Genomic DNA, 21915 nt, shown 5'->3' on the forward strand with positions numbered 1-21915 from the left:
CACCAGTTGTTAAGTCTGGGGATTAGCTCAGACCCCAGTCAGCATGCTTCCCACCAAAAGGGTTTACCATACACAGGACTTTATTGGGATAAATAAAGAAAACAGCTTCTTTTCAGCAACCCAGGGAGGAATATAAACAAACCAGAAAATGGCTTACTTCAGGATAAGTCCAAGACAAGTATCTTGTGAGTGTCCAATTCCCAGCCTGGGGTTCCCACAGTCCATAAATTAAACAAACTCAAATCGGCATCAACAGCTTCCCATTTAACAGCAACACAACTTCTTAGCTTAATTCCCAACCAAGCTTGTTTGCAAGCTACTTCCTGCAATTTACTCCTCCCTCCCTCTGAGCCTTTTTGGGATTGCCCCCTTCCTGCTGGGCAGGTGCAACTCCTGGTGTGTGACTCTTATCCCAACACACCAGTTTTAAGGGACCAGCTTCCATATATAGGGGACATGTACCTTCTGTCGAAGATCCTTCCGTGATCCTATACAATATAAATATATATATATATATATATATATTATACACTAAATACAATACACTAAAGAAACACAAATCTCATCTGACACAGATAACAGCCTGTAAATCTCAATTTATCCAGCTAAGAGTCTTTAAATATGTTTTCTACTTACATTAAATGCGTATCGTCTTACATATCATTTTTAATTCTGAGCTTTTAATGGGTGCTGTTTAAGATCTACAGGCAGATTTAAGTGATTTCAGAAATCAGTGCTTTTCTAAATGGAACTAATGCTGGCTTTTGGGGTAGGTTTAGGGACACTTTTAGACACTGTAGAAGCTGTACCCCTTTTTAGCTTTACCTTCTGGCTATTTTTTTCATTAATTCATTGATGTATTGAATTTGCTGAAGTTTAGTGGAACCAAGGTTTCCCTAAACAAATACAATGTACACGTACAGTGTCTTCTTTCTGACTTCAGATCAGACATATGCCAATCTGATATACTCACTGACAAATGCGTTTGAACACTGTGACTGTAATGGAAGTGTAAACAGTTGTGCTCATTGGGCTTTCCTGGTGATGGTGATTTACAATAGTCTTATCTGTGAAAATAAAATTCTGCCTTGTCATCAGACTTTTTTGTTTGTTGACCTCTAAAACCAACATTATCATAGTTTATTACTGCTGAGATTACTTGGATTGGCGATAGTTATAAAAATGTCTACATGTACATTAACCTGTTAGTAATCAGGCTCTAAAAACACTTCAGAAACTACACCAGAGACTGCCACTTTCTGGATTGGCCCCTCAATATCATATATACAGTATGTCATATTCATGTCATAATTTCATATATATATGTGATAGGGACTGATATTTGGACCTCATTCAAAATCCATGCAGCTATCCCTGTTTTTGTGAAGGCAGTGTGGTAATTTATTTCTTACAATCAGTGGCAGCCTTGGGGGGAGTCATCAGCATTAGGTACCCCAACATTCTGGGAGCCTTGGCACAACAGGCAGAGTTGTAGCTAATGTTAAATTTTGTCACTTTGCATAAAGTTACAGTAATTCCAGCTTCATCTGTCTGCCCTCCATGGGCCATCTTTGGTGCTAAATTTCATTAAATGGTTATTACTGGAAATAATTTTCTGTATAGGGGGGTTGTTAAAAGAAAATATCTGGTCCGATATGCCACTGCTTACAACAAATTATTATTATTATTTTTTTTTTAATTTTCACTGGTGCATGTTTTATTACATTTTTTAGTTCTATATTTTTTTATTAAAGAACCATTAAACAAAATAGTCATACCAGTTGTTTCATACAACATTAGAGGTACAATAATACAATTCTCCAGTTTTATCTTTTTAAACATACATATGGGAAAGGAATATGAAGGGGGACTTCAAACATAAATATTTTTTTATGTGCCTGTGAGTTTACCTATTGATTGGAATATAATAGGGTTAGAACTACAATTAGTACAAGGTTAGGCCATAGGTGAAAAAAGCAGTCAGCATATTGTTAGACTTGTTAACTGATGGTAAGAAATACTTAATTCTCGTCCTTCTTTTGCAGAGTTGTCAAAATGAAGAGGAAGATGAGGAAAAAGAAAAAACATTTGAAGTGAGTTTGTATTTCGGTCTTAATACAATTATGTATCAAGAATTAAGTAATGTCCCAAAATAATTGAAATGTTTCTCTAAGGTAATTGCACTAATGTTTCATACCTTCTCCTTTGTTGTCTCCAGCAGCACAGTGCTTTGTGCTAAAATACAGAATATTGATTTCAGTAGTGTTGCATATGGATGGCTTACAGGTTGTAATGAAAAAGAAATGCACATCTCATTTATCTGTCTATTTACAGGAAAAAGAAATGGAAAAACAAAAGACATTATACCAGCAGGCCCGTCTTCATGAGAGGGGGGCTGCTGAGATGGTGCTCCAGATGATCAGTGCAAGTAAAGGTTAGATCTCATCTTTTAGGATAATATTTTATTTTTTGTAAGGCTCTGGTCCAGCAACATGACTCACCAGACACCAGTCCCCCAATTCAACGCCGCACTCTTTACCCATAGAAAACCCCCCGCTCATCCTCGGGGGAGTGGGTTGCCCCCAGGACCTAGTGCACAAAGGGATGGTGGGTGGGGAAGTGCTGGCAGAGGACCAGGAGCCCACCGATAAAGCAGTACCAAAACTACAAGTCCAGATTATAGAGCAAGAGGTCATACACAGGTAATCCGTCCACCACATGAGGTTCACAACGGCAAGGCACAAACAGTGGTCAGTGGCAAAAAGGCGGTCTAACCTGGCAGCAACAGTAAATCAGATGAACAACACGCCAGTAGAAAGTCATTCCAGTTTAATGCTACAACAGGCACAGGTGACTGGGAGGAGAGAGGCTATAAAGTCCCAGCAGCCAATGGCAGTGCAGGAACTAATCTGCCTCTAAAATCGCCTTCAGCTGTGCATTGCCTAAGAGTGTGCACTGGTGATCCTGATAAAAACCATCAGACTGCGTGGTTAAAGGGAAGTGGGGGCTACTGCTATTTCTTAGTTCTCCTTGCTGCTGCAAATGACATGTCTGGGTATAATAAACAGTGTTTGATACTGTGATGGTGCACAGCATGGGATCGTTGGACAGATAAGCATCTCCTAACAGCATTCAGTTCTGATTTTTAGGGTTATGGGTATTTCACATAATGGTATTATTTAATTTCAGGCAAACGATGTGTTACATGTTTGAATTATGGGTACTGCAAAAAAAAACGTAATTAATATTAGCCATTCTTGTAATATACATAAATGTGGTTGACTAATAGTTCACTCCTACACTTCCTAGTTAATTTTGAAACCCAAATGTAGGCAAAACTATTTTCACAGGTTTAGAATATTTAATTGTTTTCTAAACTGTATACTGATTTTAGATCCACTAGATAGTACAGCATCTGCTAGGTGGACATACAGGGGGTGTCTTTGGCCTTTCACAAAACATACAGTATCTTGTGTATAGCTAATTGTTGGTGGGATACGAGACAAAACACCAACACTCATGTCTAAGTGTTAGGCATTGATGTTGAGGGGAGCCCGAACAGAGATACACTAAAACTATAGTTTAGATTTTAGATGTTAGTTGGAAAATTATATTTATTTAAAGAAAACTTAGGTAAACAGGTACACTGTAGGCTAAAATATATGCAAAAGCTGACCTGAACCTTTTACTTTTTAATAAACATTCACTTTAATGCTTGTTATTATTCTTCATTGTGAGAGAATATTTATATTCCTTATCACACAGGTGAAATGAGCCCTATGGTTGTGGAAACGCTCAAACTTGGCATATCGATTCTAAATGGAGGCAATACAGTGGTACAGCAGGTATTGTGGACCACTTACTTTGCACTTTACTGATCTACAGGAGAGATATGAGTAGGGAACTTCTGCAAGATTGGATCAGAGAACAACTGTGTAATATTGTGTTTATCAAAATAAACAGGAATCTAGGCTCACTTAAAATTCCTTTTATCACCATATCCCTAGATTCTAGTCACTAAAACAGGATATCGGCCCTGATTTACTAAAGCTCTCCAAGGCTGGATGGAATACACTTTGATCAGTGAAGCTGGGTGATCCAGAAAACCTGGAATAGATTCCCTAAAATAATTTCCTATTTGCTAGCAAATGTTTTGAATCCTAGACCAGATCCATTCCAGGTTTGCTGGATCACCCAGCTTCACTGATCAAAGTTTATTCTCTCCAGCCTTGGAGAGCTTTAATAAATCAGGACCATTTAGCTTATGCATGCACTTGTCTTTTAGATTGTGTTGTTTTGCTGATTACTCTGTGAGTGTTCTGTGGATGGGTAACTCTGTTAAAGTAATGAAAGCTTTCAAAGGATCATATTTATTTCCATAGAAAATGTTAGACTACTTGAAAGAGAAAAAAGATGCTGGATTTTTCCAGAGTTTGTCCGGTCTAATGATGTCATGCAGGTGAGTTGTGATTTATATCTTATCTAGAATACTTACCATTGGCCTTGGACAGAAAATGTAATGCTGTTATTGTTAAGCTTAAACCAGAACATTCAGCAAGCTTTTGATTAAATTTAACTACGCTATACATGATGTAGAGAATATTACATGATTTAACAATTGATGCAAGCCTACGCACTTACCTTACAGGGTGCACTAAACACAAGGTCAACCCAGAAGTGTTACTAACAGTACGGCAGGAACCTCTCACTAACGTACCGTACGTTGATTCTCATTCATTTTCTTTGTCTCCTTTTTTCCTATCTTGATTCAGTGTCCTTGACTTAAATGCATTTGAAAGGCAGAACAAAGCAGAAGGCCTTGGAATGGTTACAGAAGAAGGAACACGTAAGTATGAACGTCATGCCTATTTCATGAACACCTATTGTTGAAGTTGTACTTTATAAAAGTGACAAAGATATATAGCTCTACCACATTTAGGATTCCAACAAAAAACACTGGGTTTTTGTAAACTGAATAATCACATCCTAAATCCTGACTGAAGTGTTCTACGGTTATTACTTGCAAACACAATGCTGTAATATGTAGGGATTGAAAACGGTACCCCATTACCAGTTTCTATTTTAGGGAGCACCTTTTTGGTAAAACTGAGAAATAAATGAACAACAAAACTAAATAGCACTTATTTTGGGAGTTTCCAGTTGTAGCTTTTGCCATGCAACCTACTGTCTTGTGGTGATGCAGCCCAAATTATGGTGAACTTATCTTAACAAACATTAAGAGTCATGTTGATTGGCTGGATGTGCCTGTACTGGGATCAATCTATGTAGAACATTGCGTGTTTTGTGTTAACCTGCCCAAACCTTAAAGACTCTTGATGTCAAAGCTTCCCTATGGGGCTTTTAATTGAGTTCACATATAAGAATAATGACACTGTCTGTGCTACACCAAGGAGGTTAAACTCTATCACATGATGTTGCAGAGCTAGGAACTAGGATGGTAAGCCCAAGCCCTCCAAAGAAATTTGAGAAAGCAGTGGGTTAACAGTGGGTTCCATCCCTATAAAAACAGCTGAATATTTTTTGTTTTATGCTAGAGTTCCAGTGTTAGTATTCAGCTAAAACTATTTACATCTTCCCTATAATAATTGTTTTAAAATGCTTTAGGAACCATGCCAAACACCCAGTTTAGTGTGGGGAAACACAGCCTGATATCTGCCAGTTGGATCCTGGTTAAAAACCTGTGGGCAGCACGGTGGCTCGGGGGTTAGCACTCCAGCCTTTGCAGCGCTAGGTCCCAGGTTCAATCCCCAGCCAGGACATTATCTGCATGGAGTTTGCAGGTTCTCCCTGTGTCTGCATGGGTTTCCTGCGGGTACTCCGGTTTCCTCCCACATCACAAAAACATGCAGTTAGGTTAACTGGCTTCTCCCTAACAATTGACCTTAGACTATAATAAATCACATATGACTATGGTAGGGACATTAGATTGTGAGCTCCTTTGAGGGACAGTTAGTGACACGACTATGTACAGCGCTGCGTAATATGATGGCGCTATATAAATACTGTATAATAATAATAATAATAATAAAATGCTCTGCTCAGAAGCCCTTCCGATACTTCACAAAAGCAGTGAACTAAAATTGTTCCTCCCATCCATTTTCCAAGTAATTTGTCACAGTATTTAGGGAGAAAGTCTGATTGTGCATTCACATCACTGCCAGATGAAAAGCATGTTAAGGTCCATTTTGTCACTGAAGAATGTCTGACTGTAGGAATCACATTATGCATCAGCAACTTACTATCTCTCTCTCTTCTTATATCCTTCCATGCACAGTCATTGTACGAGAACGAGGTAGGTGATGCTTCTACTTCAGATAAATGCATCCCTAATTACATTTTATTCCAGGCATTTGGTACAATCACTATGTCATGCTGAGGGCTGCATGCTTCCACTTGATAAACTAGCAGACCAACTTGCATCTTATCAGCATAAGCCTGCAGACAATAATTAATTATCTGCTCATCTCTAATTATTTAGCTTTTACTGTCTTGTGGTTTAACATATAGGTTTTGTGTTTTTAAGTACATGAATTACGTTTCTGATACCTGCATTGCAAAATATGTATTACGTTTAATTAATACATCATACTCCCCCTTGTATAAAACATAATCAGACATTTTTTATTATAATGTTTTATTTGAATGATACTGTCAAACCAATACTATTATATAATATTATAACCAGGACACTATGCCTGGCACAGCATACATTAAAGTAAGCAGTCACAAATATGTTTTAGACACCAGAATTAAAAGAAGGAGCATATACAATATACCAGACATTTTCTGCCACATGCCTATTGTTCTCTAACAGCTTTTCTTCTTCATAGACAATCAGAAGTTATTGTTCAATGCCATTAAGGGGCAGTGCCTGTCATGCAAGTGTGCCATACACTAAGTGATGGCTGTTAAATAAAAGTAGTTTCTATTTTCTGGAATTTGTTAGAGAGCTCCTGTTCAGAAAGACCTAAGCAAATGCATTTTTTCTTTCTTTTAAAGGGTTCCTATGTACTGTACTTGTGGAATGCTAAACAATTGTCAGTAAAAGACTGTTGTGCTTCTTAGAAGGGCAACACTCAAACGAAATTTTGGAAATTAACCCTTATTTATTGAACTAATTTAAACTGTGTTTCAAATGTCTGTTTAATGTATAACTCCCCTGGGTCAGTTACATGCATTGCAAACGTAAGTAAATATAGTCTATTTAAGACTTAAATATATTTCCTGTTGTAATTTGTCTTGGAATATCCACACAGATTCCCACTCTATTCCTTACAGAGTAGCAGTGAGTAAATTGCAATACAAGAAATTACATTTCTGGAACAGTTCTGCATATTAACTATGTTTAGAATACCCCCACACGGGGAAGTGTTACTTTTACCGGGTTTAAAAAATATCATAGTTAGCTGCAGATAAAACTATAGTAGTAGTTGCTCATAACATTGGATTACAAAAAAGCTTGCACACCAGTTATGCCACATTGCCCCAAAAAAGTGGAGGTATACAGACAACAATAAAGCATGCACTGTTCTGTGTTGCTGAAAGATGTATTAAAATTTGTAAGCTAAGCATAACTGTTTTTTTTTTGTTTTCATTTATTTGCATGCAGTGTGAATTGTGATGTAACATGATAATCTGTATATGGTGTAGCTAGGGTCTCTTTTAGGATTAATGTAAATGTGGTTTAATGCTTTAAATTACTTCCAGGGAGAAATGGTATGCATACAAGATTGAGATATACAGTATGTATGAGTTGTCTTTAAATGACATTCACTACGACTTTATATATAAAAAAAAGTAAAAAGCCAAGGATGGATGGTATGGTAAAAGCAATATTAAATGCAAATGTAAGCCACTCTACAAGATCTAATATATCTAAACTTCAAAAATGGGATAGGAGATTCCTAAAAAATGCATGAAAGAAGAAAAATGGCATAACTGTTAAACTGGTATGTTATATTCATAAATAGGTAGATGTTCTGATGCTCGTTCTTTGATTTGTGATTTGAGGTATATAGTCAGGCTACTGGAACTAAAACAGATGATAACACAACTGTGCAGAAAAGATTACTCATGAACATTGAATATTTACTAATATGACTTGACATCATTTGCTTTTCCAAGGTGAGAAGGTTTTACAGAATGACGAATTTACAAGAGACCTCTTCAGATTCCTGCAACTTCTGTGCGAAGGACACAACAATGGTAAAATATATTCAGGAATGTTAAAATGTGTCCATCAGGGCTTATGGCACCCATCTTGAAAGCTGCACAGTTGGACCCTCAGATCCACTGCACTCACAGATAAAATCACAAAAATTTGCTTATCCCTATTTAGTATGTGGGGCATATTTGTCAGCAGTTTTTTAGCCAGGACCCAACTATGCGTTTCAGGAATGCAAACAATAGTTCCTTTGTAAATAAAGCTTGGTGGTTGCAAATCAAAGTATAGACATTTGATTTACACATAATAGTTCTAGCAACCTTCAATAAAATGTGTTGTTTTTTTCAAGCTATTCCTACTTAATCCAATAATAACCCTTAGTTAACATTTAAAAGTTAATACCTTTTTTTCCCTCTTTCTCCCAAAGCTAATATGTTCTTGAGATTTTTACCATTTGTACATGAACATCATGTACATGGTATATTCAGTTGTTTGCCTAGGATTTAAAAAAATGTTAGTGTTCTACCAATGTTCTTATCCTTATAAATAAAACTAAACCAGTAGTGATAATAGCTCATTACAAATACAGAATCGAAAGCTTAATTTCTAGAGGGTTATATCTTTCGAAGACACGCAACACATCTGTTAATGTATATTTATACTTTTTTTTTTTTTTTTTAAGATTTTCAGAATTTTCTCAGAACCCAGATGGGTAATACCACCACTGTAAATATTATCATCAGCACCGTAGATTATCTTCTCCGTCTGCAGGTAATTAAGCATGTTTTTGATTTTGTGCTTAGCTATCACGTGTCATCCAACAAACAGCCTCTCAATGTACAGGTAGTCCCCAGCTTAAGGACATCCGACATATGGACGCCTCCTGGATACAAATGGGGCTTCCCTGCTCGCTGTGTGCAGAACGGAGGCCTGAAGGGGGGAGGGGGGCGCTTTAATGACCAAGACAAACTGTTTTTTTTTTTGCATATCAAAGCACAGCTTGCTCCAGAAGTTATTGAATGTCTAGGCTCCATAAAGATTTTTTTTTTGCTTTGTTTGTAATTAACTCACAGTAAGTTTTTTTTTACAGTAACTGACACCATGCTGCCTAATCCAATGTTGAGACAAACATCTGTCCTAATTGCATTTATTAAAATAATGTACCTTTCCTGACCTACATACAAATTCAACTTAAGAACAAACCTACAGTCCCTATGTCGTATGTAATCCAAGGACTACCTGTACATGGCATGCTTTAGGGCCTGGTTTTCAGAAAATTGTCTTCCAATTGGCCCAAAAGGATTTACTATAAAAATAACAAAACAAAACTTTTTTGCTTTGGCATATTTAATCATCAAGTTTATTGTGGTTTGACCTAAGCTCATACAACGGTAATTTGATTCGCTGTATGATGCATGGGGATATTCATCCGCCACTATTTAGCATTGGTAATGTGATAATATTTTACTTAACAGCGCTGCCTTTTGTGATGGAGGAATGTGTTTTAGTAACTAAGCTAATAATGGAAAGATTGCAGCAGTAATTTTTTAGAAGGACAAGTAGAGATGAATAGGAGGGACAAACTGAAACTAAGGAGAAAATGTGCAACATAAAACAGTCTCTTTTCATATACTTAATATCCAGTCTAAGGCAAAAAATCTGCTAAACTGGGTTTTCTTCCCAAATTCTATTTATTATGTATACTTTGGAATTGATTCTTTTAGGTGAAAGACATACGGTACATCTCAGGCCAGTCCTAATTTACCTGTAAATATTTTCATCTTTATTCACAAGTGAATACATCATCGGGAGAAACTTCTTTTAGTTTTAAAATTTAAACTCTAACTCACTGTACTGAAACCTATAATCTAATATGGGAGTAACATTTTCTTTTAGATGGAAGTGAATTTTGCCGAAAGAGTAAGAGGTTTGGGTGACAGATAGTACTAAGCTCCCTCTAGGCAACTGTAGTGTTATGGAGGTATCTTTTTTAGGGCTGTCCACCAGGATGAAATAATTTAAAGATATATTTGGTGTACAAACCCAGTAACTGTTCATTCCATACAACAGCTAATGTGATTCTTCTGCAGGAATCTATCAGTGACTTCTACTGGTACTACTCAGGAAAGGATGTGATTGATGAATCTGGACAGCACAACTTTTCCAAGTCTCTGGCTGTTACGAAACAGATTTTTAACTCTCTCACTGAATACATTCAGGTAAAAATTGTTTTACAAATTGTATGCATTTCAATTTGTTTCGCTTCAAAAACTTTAAAAGTAAATTTCATTATGTTCTTTGACTTGAACAGAGTGAAATATGTTTGTAAAGCAGTGAACCTGTGAGCTCTTGTGTTTTCTAGAAAGGACATTAACTGAAATACATGTTTTCAATACAAGTTTTTTTTTTTTACTGACAGACTTTTGCGTAGGCACATATTAGGTTTGTTATAGCAGCAGCTACTTTTTTATTTGTATTTTATTTAAACTTTCATTTCAAACTTCAAAATTGTAACATTTTTGTAGGATTTAACCTGCGGAGTGGTAACCCTGAGTCTGACTCGGGGTAAAAAAAAAGTTTCTAAGAGCAGTAACCCCGAGTCTTACATTGGTTTAGCTACCCCGAGTGTAACAATGATAAATCGAGTCTTACCTAAACCGCCGGTGTCCTCCTTCGCGATCCTCATCTTCTATCTTCCTTCGGCCGGCATCCTCTGCATCTGCTGAGTCACCTGGAGTTCTCGGTGACGTTGGTGCATGCAGACGTTCCGTGCGGGGCGTGATGGGAAATTTAAATCTATTTGTATTGCATTCAATACAAAATAACTGTATTAAATGCAATACAGTGGATTTATATGTGTAAAAGCAGTACATTGATTTTACAGTATAATTTAATAATATAAGTATAATATTTATTTTTAATTTTTTTATTGTGACATGATTTTGTGTTTCAAACTTTATTATACTCATACTATTATACTGTTTTCATGAAAAACAATGTACCGCTTTTAGACATATAAATCTGGACAGAAATGAACCACCCAGGAGGTTAATTTACTGTATATATTACACAATATGACATAAATACATGAGAAAATGATTGGCAAAAAAACAATACGAGTCAGAATACCAGAACACCTAGACATCTTCTCTGTAAATAGGACTCCTAATAACAAATATGGAGCCTCCAGGAGTCTTGGTTTTCCAAACATAAACCTTGATTTTGGTAGTGTTTATTTGTAATGCCCCAAGAAATTAAAGAGTTTCTTTCCAAAAAAAATTGAAGGGGTTTATTTGAAAATATTGCTTTCCAGACAATTTTTTGTCATTATTAACCATCAAGGCAAAATTAATGTTACTAATAAACAACAAAGAGTAGTTATTACTGCATATTGGTAATACATAATTAGCACATAAGGATCTGGCATTACTTCCAGCTATAACATTTTCTGTCAGCTCGTATCCATTTGTAGGGACATATTATGCAGTACAAGGGTCTGCCACCAAAATGGTATATGATATAATTCTCACATTCCTGCATAAAAATTTAGCTTTCATGCATATTTAATGGTCATGTGGATTTGAAATTTGATTTATTTGTGCAGTTTTGGTTTATTAGTCTTGATGCATGACATCCTGTAAAATCTAAATTCATTATTCAAGATTTATATCAAGATTTAAAATTGTGGTTACTTGTTCTCCGTTAAAGAACAAAGTACAGTACAAATAACAAAAAAAAAATGTTTTGCTTCAAGGACAATCCATACATATTCATGCACAACACATTGAACATGATTTATAGATACACTTTCATCAGTGGGTGATTCAACAAACCTGGAATAGATCTGGTCCAGGATTGAAAACATTTGCTATCAAATAGCACATGACTTTTAGGAAATCAATTCTAGGTTTCCTGGATCCCCCAGGTTTACTGATGAAAGTCATTGGTCCTGATTTATTAAAGCTCTCCAAGGCAGGCGAAGATACACTTTCATCAGTGCAGCAGGGCGATCCAGCAAACCTGGGATGGATTTCTTCAAAGTAATTTGGTAGCAAATGTTTTGAATCCTGGACCACATTCATTCTAGGTTTGCTGGTTCACTCAAATCAGCTTTACTGATGAAAGTGTATCCTCTGCAGCCTTGGAGACCTTTAATAAAGCAGGGCAATTGTATTTTCTTCACAGTCCTTGTGTGAATCGATCACTATGCCACAAGTGAGAGTTTGTGAGTTAAATGCCACAAGTGAGAGTTTTTTTGATTTAAACTCCTACATTACATGTTCTTTTATGCTTACCACTTACATTAAAAAGAACTGTAAGAACATAGTCCTTAACTATTTAGCAACCATCAACTGTTAAATAAAGGTTTTAAAAGTGTGTAGCACACAGGCTAGTGTACAACCAAATAAATCCCTTACTCCCAGTACATATCTAGTTCCCAAGTTTTAATACCCACAGTAAAGTTCCTCCCACAGCTCCAAATCCCCTCCAATATTTCCCAGTACAGACCCCCCTAAAACAGTTCTTTCCCCATTATAGATCCTTTTCACATACCCCATCTCACCAGTGCATACCCACCCCCATTATAAAACAAATCTAAAATAGGCAGTTATTTAAAGTGAAGAGAAGTCCTTGTCTCAGATGTGTTGTGACCAGAGCCAAAAAGGTGCAAAGGGCAGCCTCCCTCAGTTCCTAACTGATGCTGGACGTGCTATGCCTCTGACTATCAGTGGTCATTCCTTAATACTGCTGATTCCAAAGGTACAATCACTAGCTGTAGTATTATATGTAAAATACAAAAAACTTTAAATTATATGTTATAAACTGTTTTTTGGTTCTATACTATATAAAAGTAGAGATATATATATATATATATAGTATATTAGTTATACATAAACGAGGACAACTATAAAAAAAAAAAACTCTTAAAAACTAAATTATCTCTGTTTGTACAAAAATTATTAGAGCATTTTCTGCCTCCTTTATCAGCTAAAACGGTTCAGTGTTATACAAAGATGTAGCTATGATGTGTAATGGGCAATAACTTAGCTTGCAGCAAAGCACAAAAACAGCCCTGCTTCTGTGCAGATTGTGAACATCAAGGAATGATCTGTTAGAGAATTCAATGAAAGCCAATTTCTGGTAGTCTAAACTATACTTTGGTGTGTGTGCCAGGTCTCATGCCTGCTGATAAAAAAAGAGAGCAGATGTCTTCACCCACAAGGGCAGCTGCCAGGAAAGCTCCTATTAGTAGATTTTCTAACATTTGTTATAGCTTTAAAAGAATAATTCTAAAATTGTTTAACAGAACCAATGCATTAAATATTTAGCAGACTTGTCAAATCCACATTTTGTAGAAAAATGTAGTGCTTAGTTTAACATTTCTTCAGGTTCAAACTGTTCCTGAGGGATTCCAGTCTATGTTCCTGTCCATCAAGACAAAAAATCTTTGATGTGTGCACTGCATGGAAGCTTAGGCTTACCTTTATGACGGTCCTGAAATGATTTCAGAGGGGGGATTCTGTACAAGATTTGTGAAACAACCACTTAACAATATTTAATAGTAGATCTACTATGAAATGTATATCCCACCATGAATACATAAGCCAGGCATAACATTCTTTCCACCACTAGTACTTCTATCTGTTTGGGCATTACTTGAGGCAAGATTAGAGGTATATTTTGATTAGTGATGTAGTAAAAATCTAACCACAAATATATGCCATATAGTAGCTCAGAAGGATTAATTTACTATAGGAATGGGGACTGTTCATCTAGTAAAGTGAATATTCAGTTTGTAGAGTACATCAGTTCAATGTAAAGTGAATACTTACTGGCAAATGCAACTTGTGACGGTTTTGGATGGTGGCTGCAGTTTGCAGACTCTGGTGTTGATTTCAAAGAAGTTTGTTCACGTTGCAGAGTTAATGTTATTAAAAAATGAAATGGATTACTTTGAGTATCCAATAATGTGCAAGGAAATGAAAAAATAACATTATGCTTGAGTGTTGCTCGTTAACAGCTTTGTAATCCTTTGTTAGGTAAATCTCAGAGAATAAATACATGTAGCCATTGACTAAATCAAAAGCTCTGTACATGTTAGATGTATATCACTGGTTGTTTCCAATACCAGAAGAATGAAGGAGGTCTGTACACACAACGCTTTTACGTTCTACAGAGGGGGGGGGACAGGCAAGTTTGTATGGGGGAGAACATACAAACTCCATGCAGATCTAGGCAGGATTTGAACCTGGGACCCTAATGCCATAAGATACATTCTCAAGTTGAGGTTGCGGTGGCAACTTCCTGTCTATATAAAAACTACTTGTCCAATGATTGGTTGTCTCATTGTGTAGTCTTAGCTATCAACTCTCTACAGCACAATGTGGTAGCTACAAAAAAAGGCATTTTGAACAGACATGAATTGTAGCCACAGGCAGTAGTGAAATATAGTTCTCTGCAAAAGATATAAGGTATTTATGGGAACTAACTGACCAAATATATATGTATTTTTTTAAGAAATAAAACAAACATTATTATTATTATTTACTTTAGTGACACTTTGAGGGAGTTTTTTTTGCTTTTTTAGTTATTGAGAAAATTAGTATCAGAATAAAAATACATAATTTTATGTGCAATTGTTTGTCATGCTAGCAGGGAACGGCACATAACAATGGATATTGTTTTACTTTGCTATTTTATGGGTGGGATATCTTAATCTGCTCCAGATAAACTGAAACTATAAGCTAACCTTTGTCTTCGTTTTGCAGGGACCATGCATAGGGAACCAGCAGAGTTTGGCTCACAGTAGGCTTTGGGATGCTGTGGTCGGATTTCTCCATGTCTTTGCAAACATGCAGATGAAATTGTCACAGGTAATTATCTTGTTAATGTGTGCTTTTGCTGGCGTGGAGTTCTGGTTCCTTTAGAATGAAAAAAAAATTCCTTGCCCCAAGTCAAATTGAATACATAAGAACTTAAGCATATCAGGTCTTTAATATTTAGTCATTACAAGTGACATCCTCTCCCTGCTCCTCATAGGATGTGCAGAGGATAACATGGCTAGAAATGTTCATTTGTTCTATGTGCTATTCATCTGTACTGATCTGTTGCATATAAATATGTAAAATTCGTAAATGATTTCATACAACTGAAAAAAAAACAATGTTTCCTGGAAGTCTGAAATTATTATTATTAGCAAAAATTAGCAGATGCAAATCATATTCAGGAAACTATCTGTGGATAACCCATAAAGAAGATAAAAGTTCTGTGTGATGTGTTGTTTCATACCCAAATGGATGCATCCACTCTTTGTGCTTAAAAATTCAAATCCTCTGTTCTTACTCTTTGTTTGAAATGTATTCCCTGCATGCAATTATTTCTGACAACATAAAAAAGTTTTATTTAAAGTTTAAATCAATAAACACATGTTGTGTGCAGTTTTTTTCTTTATATCAAACATACCTTAATAAACAGGTATATATAGAGCCAATATTGAAAGTTATTAACATTAAGGTTTTGCAATTTCAGGACTCTAGTCAGATTGAACTACTTAAACAGCTCCTTGATCTCCTTCAAGACATGGTGGTTATGCTGCTTTCTCTTTTAGAAGGTGAGGTATTTGCCATTAAGTATTCATCTTTTTTTGAATAGCTGCTATCTTTAGACTTTGTCTATGAAGGTCCTTTACTGGTAGCTAGGTAAATAATGCTTCTCCCAGGGTTCTTTGAGCTACACAGTTGACCCTTGTGTATATGGTCTGCCATTATTTTATTTAAATTCATATTTTTGTAATTTGAAACTAGGTAAATTGTGTTTTTATACTGACCTACATGTTTAAATTTATTTTAGTGAATGTGTTGTTAATAGAATTTTCAATAACATAACCAACAGATAATTGCTTTTGTGTTGAGTGCCTTGCGTAAAGAATGATTTAAATAGACCTGTATGTTAGTGTTGTAAAGAAAAAGGCAGCCCAGTAGGCATTTTTCCCACAGAGCTTTGGAGATCGCCATAGACATTTCTCATACGCTGATTGTTTCCTCACTGATAATATGTAAACTGCTACAACTAAGTTATTCATTTAAAGCTAGCAATCCCTTGTGTGAGTGATAAATCAAACACATTTTATTAGGAATAAACTAACAAGATCTACATATGATTTTCAACTACTTTTTTTTAATTTCCTTATCTTGCACAAAATAATATACAAAATACCTGGTCACAAAATATTCACCTTACTACTTTCTTTAAATCATTTATTCTATACCAAAACTTTTCTAGTGTTATAGAGCTTGTCCATGATTTTAAGTACATATCAAACACCTTAAAATCTAAAACACATCTAAAATTTACATTATATTTTATGTTTTTTTAGTAAGTTTAGTATGCAGTCTGTCCAGTTACTTATATGTCAGTTTATGAATGCCTCGGGCAACCAGCCTTAAACAGGTTTAAACAGGTACCTTTGTGTACCTGTGGGCTATAAAAAAACTTCTTACCATTTAAATACAGTTTTTACTTGCATGCATATTTCTATGGTATATTTTAGACTTAATTTAATCTGAGTTTCTTTAACAAGGGTAAATAAATGTCAATTAACAAACTGTAGGTACACTGAAAATATATATTAACAACTTGGTAACTGAAACCAATAAACAATGAAATATAGAACAGGCAGTATAAGTTTATTATTTAGTTTTAAACACAGCAGAAAGTAGTCAGTTCTGTGGTTTAAAGTAAAATATTCTACAAAATTGAGAAAAAAAGAAATGATGTACAGAGAGAACAATGTAATGTGAATATACATCTGAAAAGTACAATTTTCTACCACAAGCAGCCAGAGAAAAAGCCCCTCTGTTTATAGATTCAAAACTGCAAAACAATTTAGGATAAACTCTTTGCACACAATTTGCATAATATTGCAAATATAAGGATCATGGTAGTAAACAAATTAATCTTTGAGGAATTGTTTTTTTTAATGGCAAAGGTAAAAGTTAGTGTTTTCAGGGTAACAGTGTGCATAACAAATATCAGATGGTATCTTACTCACCTTGCCCTTGGGTGGGGGCTGTCAGGAGATAGCCTCTTAAATTTGTGGCAAATGAAAAAATGCCCTCGCACAGTGATGGCTAAGATGCCACCTTTACGGATGCCTAAAAACATCATCAGAGTCATGCAGCTGGCTTTACCATGCCATGTACCATGCAGGCATCAACAAATAGGAGATTAATTGATAATTTCAATAAAGCCAATGAGGAGATCATTAATATTTTCTAATAAAGGACTGTAAAGACATGTCCAAATGCCTGTTAATGACAGAGCCTTTTGAAAAACAAAACCTTCAATGCTAAGCTCTTCAGAAGTGTAGAAAAAAAGTATCATTTTTATCCGGACATTTGCTGTACTGGGGAAAAAAACTGTATGTAAAAAGCAGAACTTGATCTTGTACTTAGTAATCTTTTCTGTTCTTGTCTCTGCTTTTGTTGTCCTTATTCATAATTTTATCTTCACTGTTGATTTTGGCTTTATATACACTTTAAAGGTATTCTTTTATTTGCATTTTAGAGTATGCTATGTTTATAAAAAGAACACATTAGAAAATGTGCATTTCAAATCTATGTATATAATACATAATTCATATAAGTTTCCTTTAATAATTATTTTCTAATCTTTTACATTCTTCAGGCAATGTAGTTAATGGAACTATTGGAAAACAAATGGTCGACACTCTTGTAGAATCTTCCAGCAATGTTGAAATGATCCTTAAGTTCTTTGACATGTTCCTAAAGCTGAAAGACCTAACTAGCTCTGATGCATTTAAAGAGTATGACCCAGAAGGGAAAGGCATTATCTCCAAGAAAGAGTTCCAAAAAGCCATGGAGGGGCAAAAACAATATGCACAGTCTGAAATTGAATTCCTTCTTTCCTGTGCTGAAGCAGATGAAAATGATATGTTTAATTATGTTGAATTTGTGGACAGATTTCATGAACCAGCTAAAGATATTGGATTCAATGTGGCTGTATTGTTGACTAATCTCTCAGAGCATATGCCAAATGATTCAAGGCTCCAGTGCTTGTTGGACCCCGCAAACAGTGTTCTAAACTACTTTTCACCATACCTTGGTCGTATTGAAATCATGGGTGGAGCAAAAAGAATAGAGAGAGTTTATTTTGAAATAAGTGAATCCAGCAGAACACAGTGGGAAAAGCCGCAAGTTAAAGAGTCTAAGAGACAATTTATTTTTGATGTTGTCAATGAAGGTGGAGAACAGGAAAAAATGGAACTGTTTGTTAACTTTTGCGAGGACACAATTTTTGAGATGCAGCTGGCCTCTCAGATTTCTGAGTCAGACACAGCTGATAGGCCTGATGAAGAAGAAGAGGAAGAACCTCACCATCTACTTGAAGTCGGTGAAGAAGATGAGGAAGAGCAATCTCTGGAATCTTCTTCTGCTTTTATTGTAGCTTGCACAGTGCTTAAAAAGAACACTTCCAATTTCTTCAAAATGCTAACTTTGAAGAATGTCGGGAAACAGTTTAGGAAGGTGAAAAAAATGACCATTAAAGAATTAGTGAAAGTTTTTTTCTCATTTTTCTGGACACTATTTGTTGGTGTGTTCCAATTTGTGTTTACAATAGTATGGGGAATATTCCAAATTCTTTGGAGCACTGTGTTTGGGGGTGGCTTAGTTGAAGGGGCCAAAAACATTAAAGTTACCAAAATATTAGGAGACATGCCTGATCCCACTCAGTTTGGAATCCATGATGATGTCCTGGAAACTGAAAAAGCAGATGCCCCTGAACACACTTCATCAGCAGAACTTGCCCATCTTGTAAAAGGAGAGAAAGGAGAGATTGACATGCCTGATATATTTGGTATTCAAAGCAAAAAAGAAGGTTCCAAGCATGGTCATGAAATTGGTCTAGGTGATTTCTCTGAGAGTGTAGGAACAGAGCATACAACCAGCTTGGAGAGTGCTGTCAACAAAAAAAGAAAAGCATTTGTAAGTATATTACAGTTTTTTTTTTTTAAACTAGCATGGTTTATTTTTTTTTTTTGCATACTTAGCTTTCATTGTTTTTTTAATAATTGACTCTCTAGATGCATTAGGATTTTACTTGAAATAATGATGCCAGCAAATCATTCACTACTTACACAGGGTCCACAGGGTCTTTTGACATTTTGCCTTGGTTAAAAAAGTTAGAAAAAGCATTTTTTTTCTTGGAACATAGCATTCCTAGAATACAGTGATTTTCATGCACGTTCAAAAGTGTCTAATGCATTGAATTGCAAGTTAAAACTGGCAATTTTTTCTTTTCCCTGATTGTCTAAGTGAATTAATGAAGCAGGCCCTACTTGTTAGTTATGCTTGCTAGTTGACAGATGCTCTGCTGTGCTGCCTCAAGGCAACATTAAATGTCTATTTTCATTGTAAAATGTAATTTTAAAATCCACCTCCCTGGCATTCCGTACAGTATCTAAAGCATGATCATGAAATAAAAGCTACTGTACATGTATAAAATATTTTATTTTCCCTGGCACATAATGAGAAACATTTATCCATGTTTCAGAAAAAGTGCACATACTGTACATGCTTAGGCCAGGGAATTATAATCGCCACAGCCAGGAGTCCTATTGTTTGCTTGCTTATTGTAAATAAATTGCAATTAATGTTTTGGCTTGGAAAAAATATAAACAAGCCAACTTACTGGCTGTCACAGGCATTAAGTAATTAGGCCAAGGTCATATTATTCCAACTATGGTACATGGCTATCTGATTTAGAACTGGGATGTTCATTTAGTGCCTAATGAAGACTAAGCAATTAACTTTTTGCTAGAATATGCTTTTTGTAATTACATGGCACTGTGTTGTGCTTTGGTCTGCTCTGCTAAGTAAAGAACTAGTTAAAAATGATTTCTTTCTAACTGTTGAATTGTTTGCTAGTTTGGTGACAAAAATGTGTTGGTATTTTTTCTGCTATGAATGATAAATATTATACTGAGTATTTTATGTTGACTTGTACCTACAGAAACCGGCTGTTTAATGTACAACAAAGTTATTTTTTTAATGAATCCACTAAGTATCTGAAAACAATTTTCTCAATGAGGCTTTATTCAACCAAGTTATTTAAGTAAGAGTTGCTCTGGTTACATTTTTTAGCCAACCCTTTTATCGTTTTGATTACCCATGCAAGTTAAGACAATCAGATTGGCTTCTGTGGGCAAAAAACCAAAGCTTGTCTAAAGCTATGTATGTACTCTAGATTATTGTTGCCCCACATGAACTATTATGATTGACTCAGGGGAAAATCTAAGTATATTGGGGGTGGTACCCTGATGTCATTCGTCAATCTGTCCTCACATGCTTTTAATATTATTACTTTTGTAAGATGAAAAGTTTTGTGCACAGCACCTGGAATTTAGTGATGCCTTTGGTAAAGAACAGTAAAGTGCATGTAAATTGATGTTTGCATATATGCTATATATATATATATATATATATATATATATATATATGTTGTTACTGTGAAGTGAATAATTGTACCCTATCATCCTAATGTAGGGATGTATTTACTTTAACATAATGTTTTCATTGTTCCAGTAAGGAAGCATTGAGATTTACAAAGTTTTACACTGTAGTATATTAGTGCACTGTGACACAAGCAAGATTTTCAATAATGAAAATAGGGTTTGTAATCTGTGGTTTAGGTTTCAGGGGTTTAGAACTTCTTATTGGTATATATAATTATGGAATACAATAGCAGACCTTGAGTTGAGTATGCAGAAAACATTGACCAGTAATGCATTATCAAGATCACTGTTGCTGGCTGTGGTTGTCACCCTCTGACACTACAATACATCATCTTCTCTGTGATGCAAGAACCCTTCAGTAAGCATTGCTGTGCTGTTCTATAATGTAGAATATGACACAACACACCTAGTGCCTTGGTTTATAATCTAGACTAGCCAACTAAGCATTTTGCTGAATTAGTACTACATTGTTCTAAATAATAATATTTATATTATCTAAATATGTTAGCCCTGGTTGAGGTATTTCACCAATCAGACATCAAAGTGTGAACCACAGTGACCCATGCTAAGCAGTTGCATAACTGTCTGCTACATATTCAGATTTGCAATCACAGCAAATGAAAGAGGCAAGTCAGCATCGCCTTTTTTGCAGCTCTGTAATTGAGTGTGTGTCTCACAAATAATCATGTCATTTAGAGACATTACTTTTCACCAGCCTGCAAGTCAATTAGGAACCAATGTAGACTTTGCACCATACTTTGTTTAGTTCACACAAATCTCTCACTACACTTTAGTTGTGTTTGGCCCAGTCCTCTCAAGATTTTACTTAAATACAGATCTGTCCAACATCTATTTGATAAATGTGCCCATTTTTTGAGGATTTATTTTTTCCCATAATCACCCAAAAAAGCCCTATTTCCCAGTTTGGAGAGCGTTTATATTGTTTTGTTAATGCTCATTATTGCTCCTTCTGATGTGAAGCTGGGTAATCCAGCAAACCTAGAATAGGGCTGGTTCACGATTCAAAACATTTGCTAGCAAATAGTAAATTACTTTAAAGAAATCCATTCCAGGTTTGCTGGATCACCCAACTTAATTGATAAAAGTGTATCCTCTCCAGTCTTGGAGAGCCTATGGAATAAATCAGGCTCATTGAATCTTCTTCTGTTAATTCCATTTTAAAACTTGCAACAGC

General features: G+C 35.5%; 1 protein-coding gene across 14 annotated transcripts in view; it reads left to right on the plus strand.

Annotated features, from left to right (window-relative positions):
* The window catches only part of RYR3 (ryanodine receptor 3), a 300041-nt gene that overhangs the window by 240432 nt on the left and 37694 nt on the right, over positions 1–21915 (plus strand). For all 14 annotated transcript variants that reach the window (XM_072428468.1, XM_072428475.1, XM_072428469.1 and 11 more), the window contains 12 exons: positions 2046–2093; positions 2335–2434; positions 3766–3845; positions 4383–4459; positions 4773–4846; positions 6296–6313; positions 8146–8226; positions 8868–8956; positions 10276–10404; positions 14956–15060; positions 15716–15797; positions 17873–19191. In XM_072428468.1, the coding sequence (XP_072284569.1) occupies positions 2046–2093; positions 2335–2434; positions 3766–3845; positions 4383–4459; positions 4773–4846; positions 6296–6313; positions 8146–8226; positions 8868–8956; positions 10276–10404; positions 14956–15060; positions 15716–15797; positions 17873–19191 (2202 nt within the window). The remainder of the gene's footprint in view (positions 1–2045; positions 2094–2334; positions 2435–3765; positions 3846–4382; positions 4460–4772; positions 4847–6295; positions 6314–8145; positions 8227–8867; positions 8957–10275; positions 10405–14955; positions 15061–15715; positions 15798–17872; positions 19192–21915) is intronic.

The sequence above is a fragment of the Pyxicephalus adspersus genome, chromosome 12 (genome assembly GCF_032062135.1).
Source record: "Pyxicephalus adspersus chromosome 12, UCB_Pads_2.0, whole genome shotgun sequence".
Lineage (NCBI taxonomy): Eukaryota > Metazoa > Chordata > Amphibia > Anura > Pyxicephalidae > Pyxicephalus > Pyxicephalus adspersus.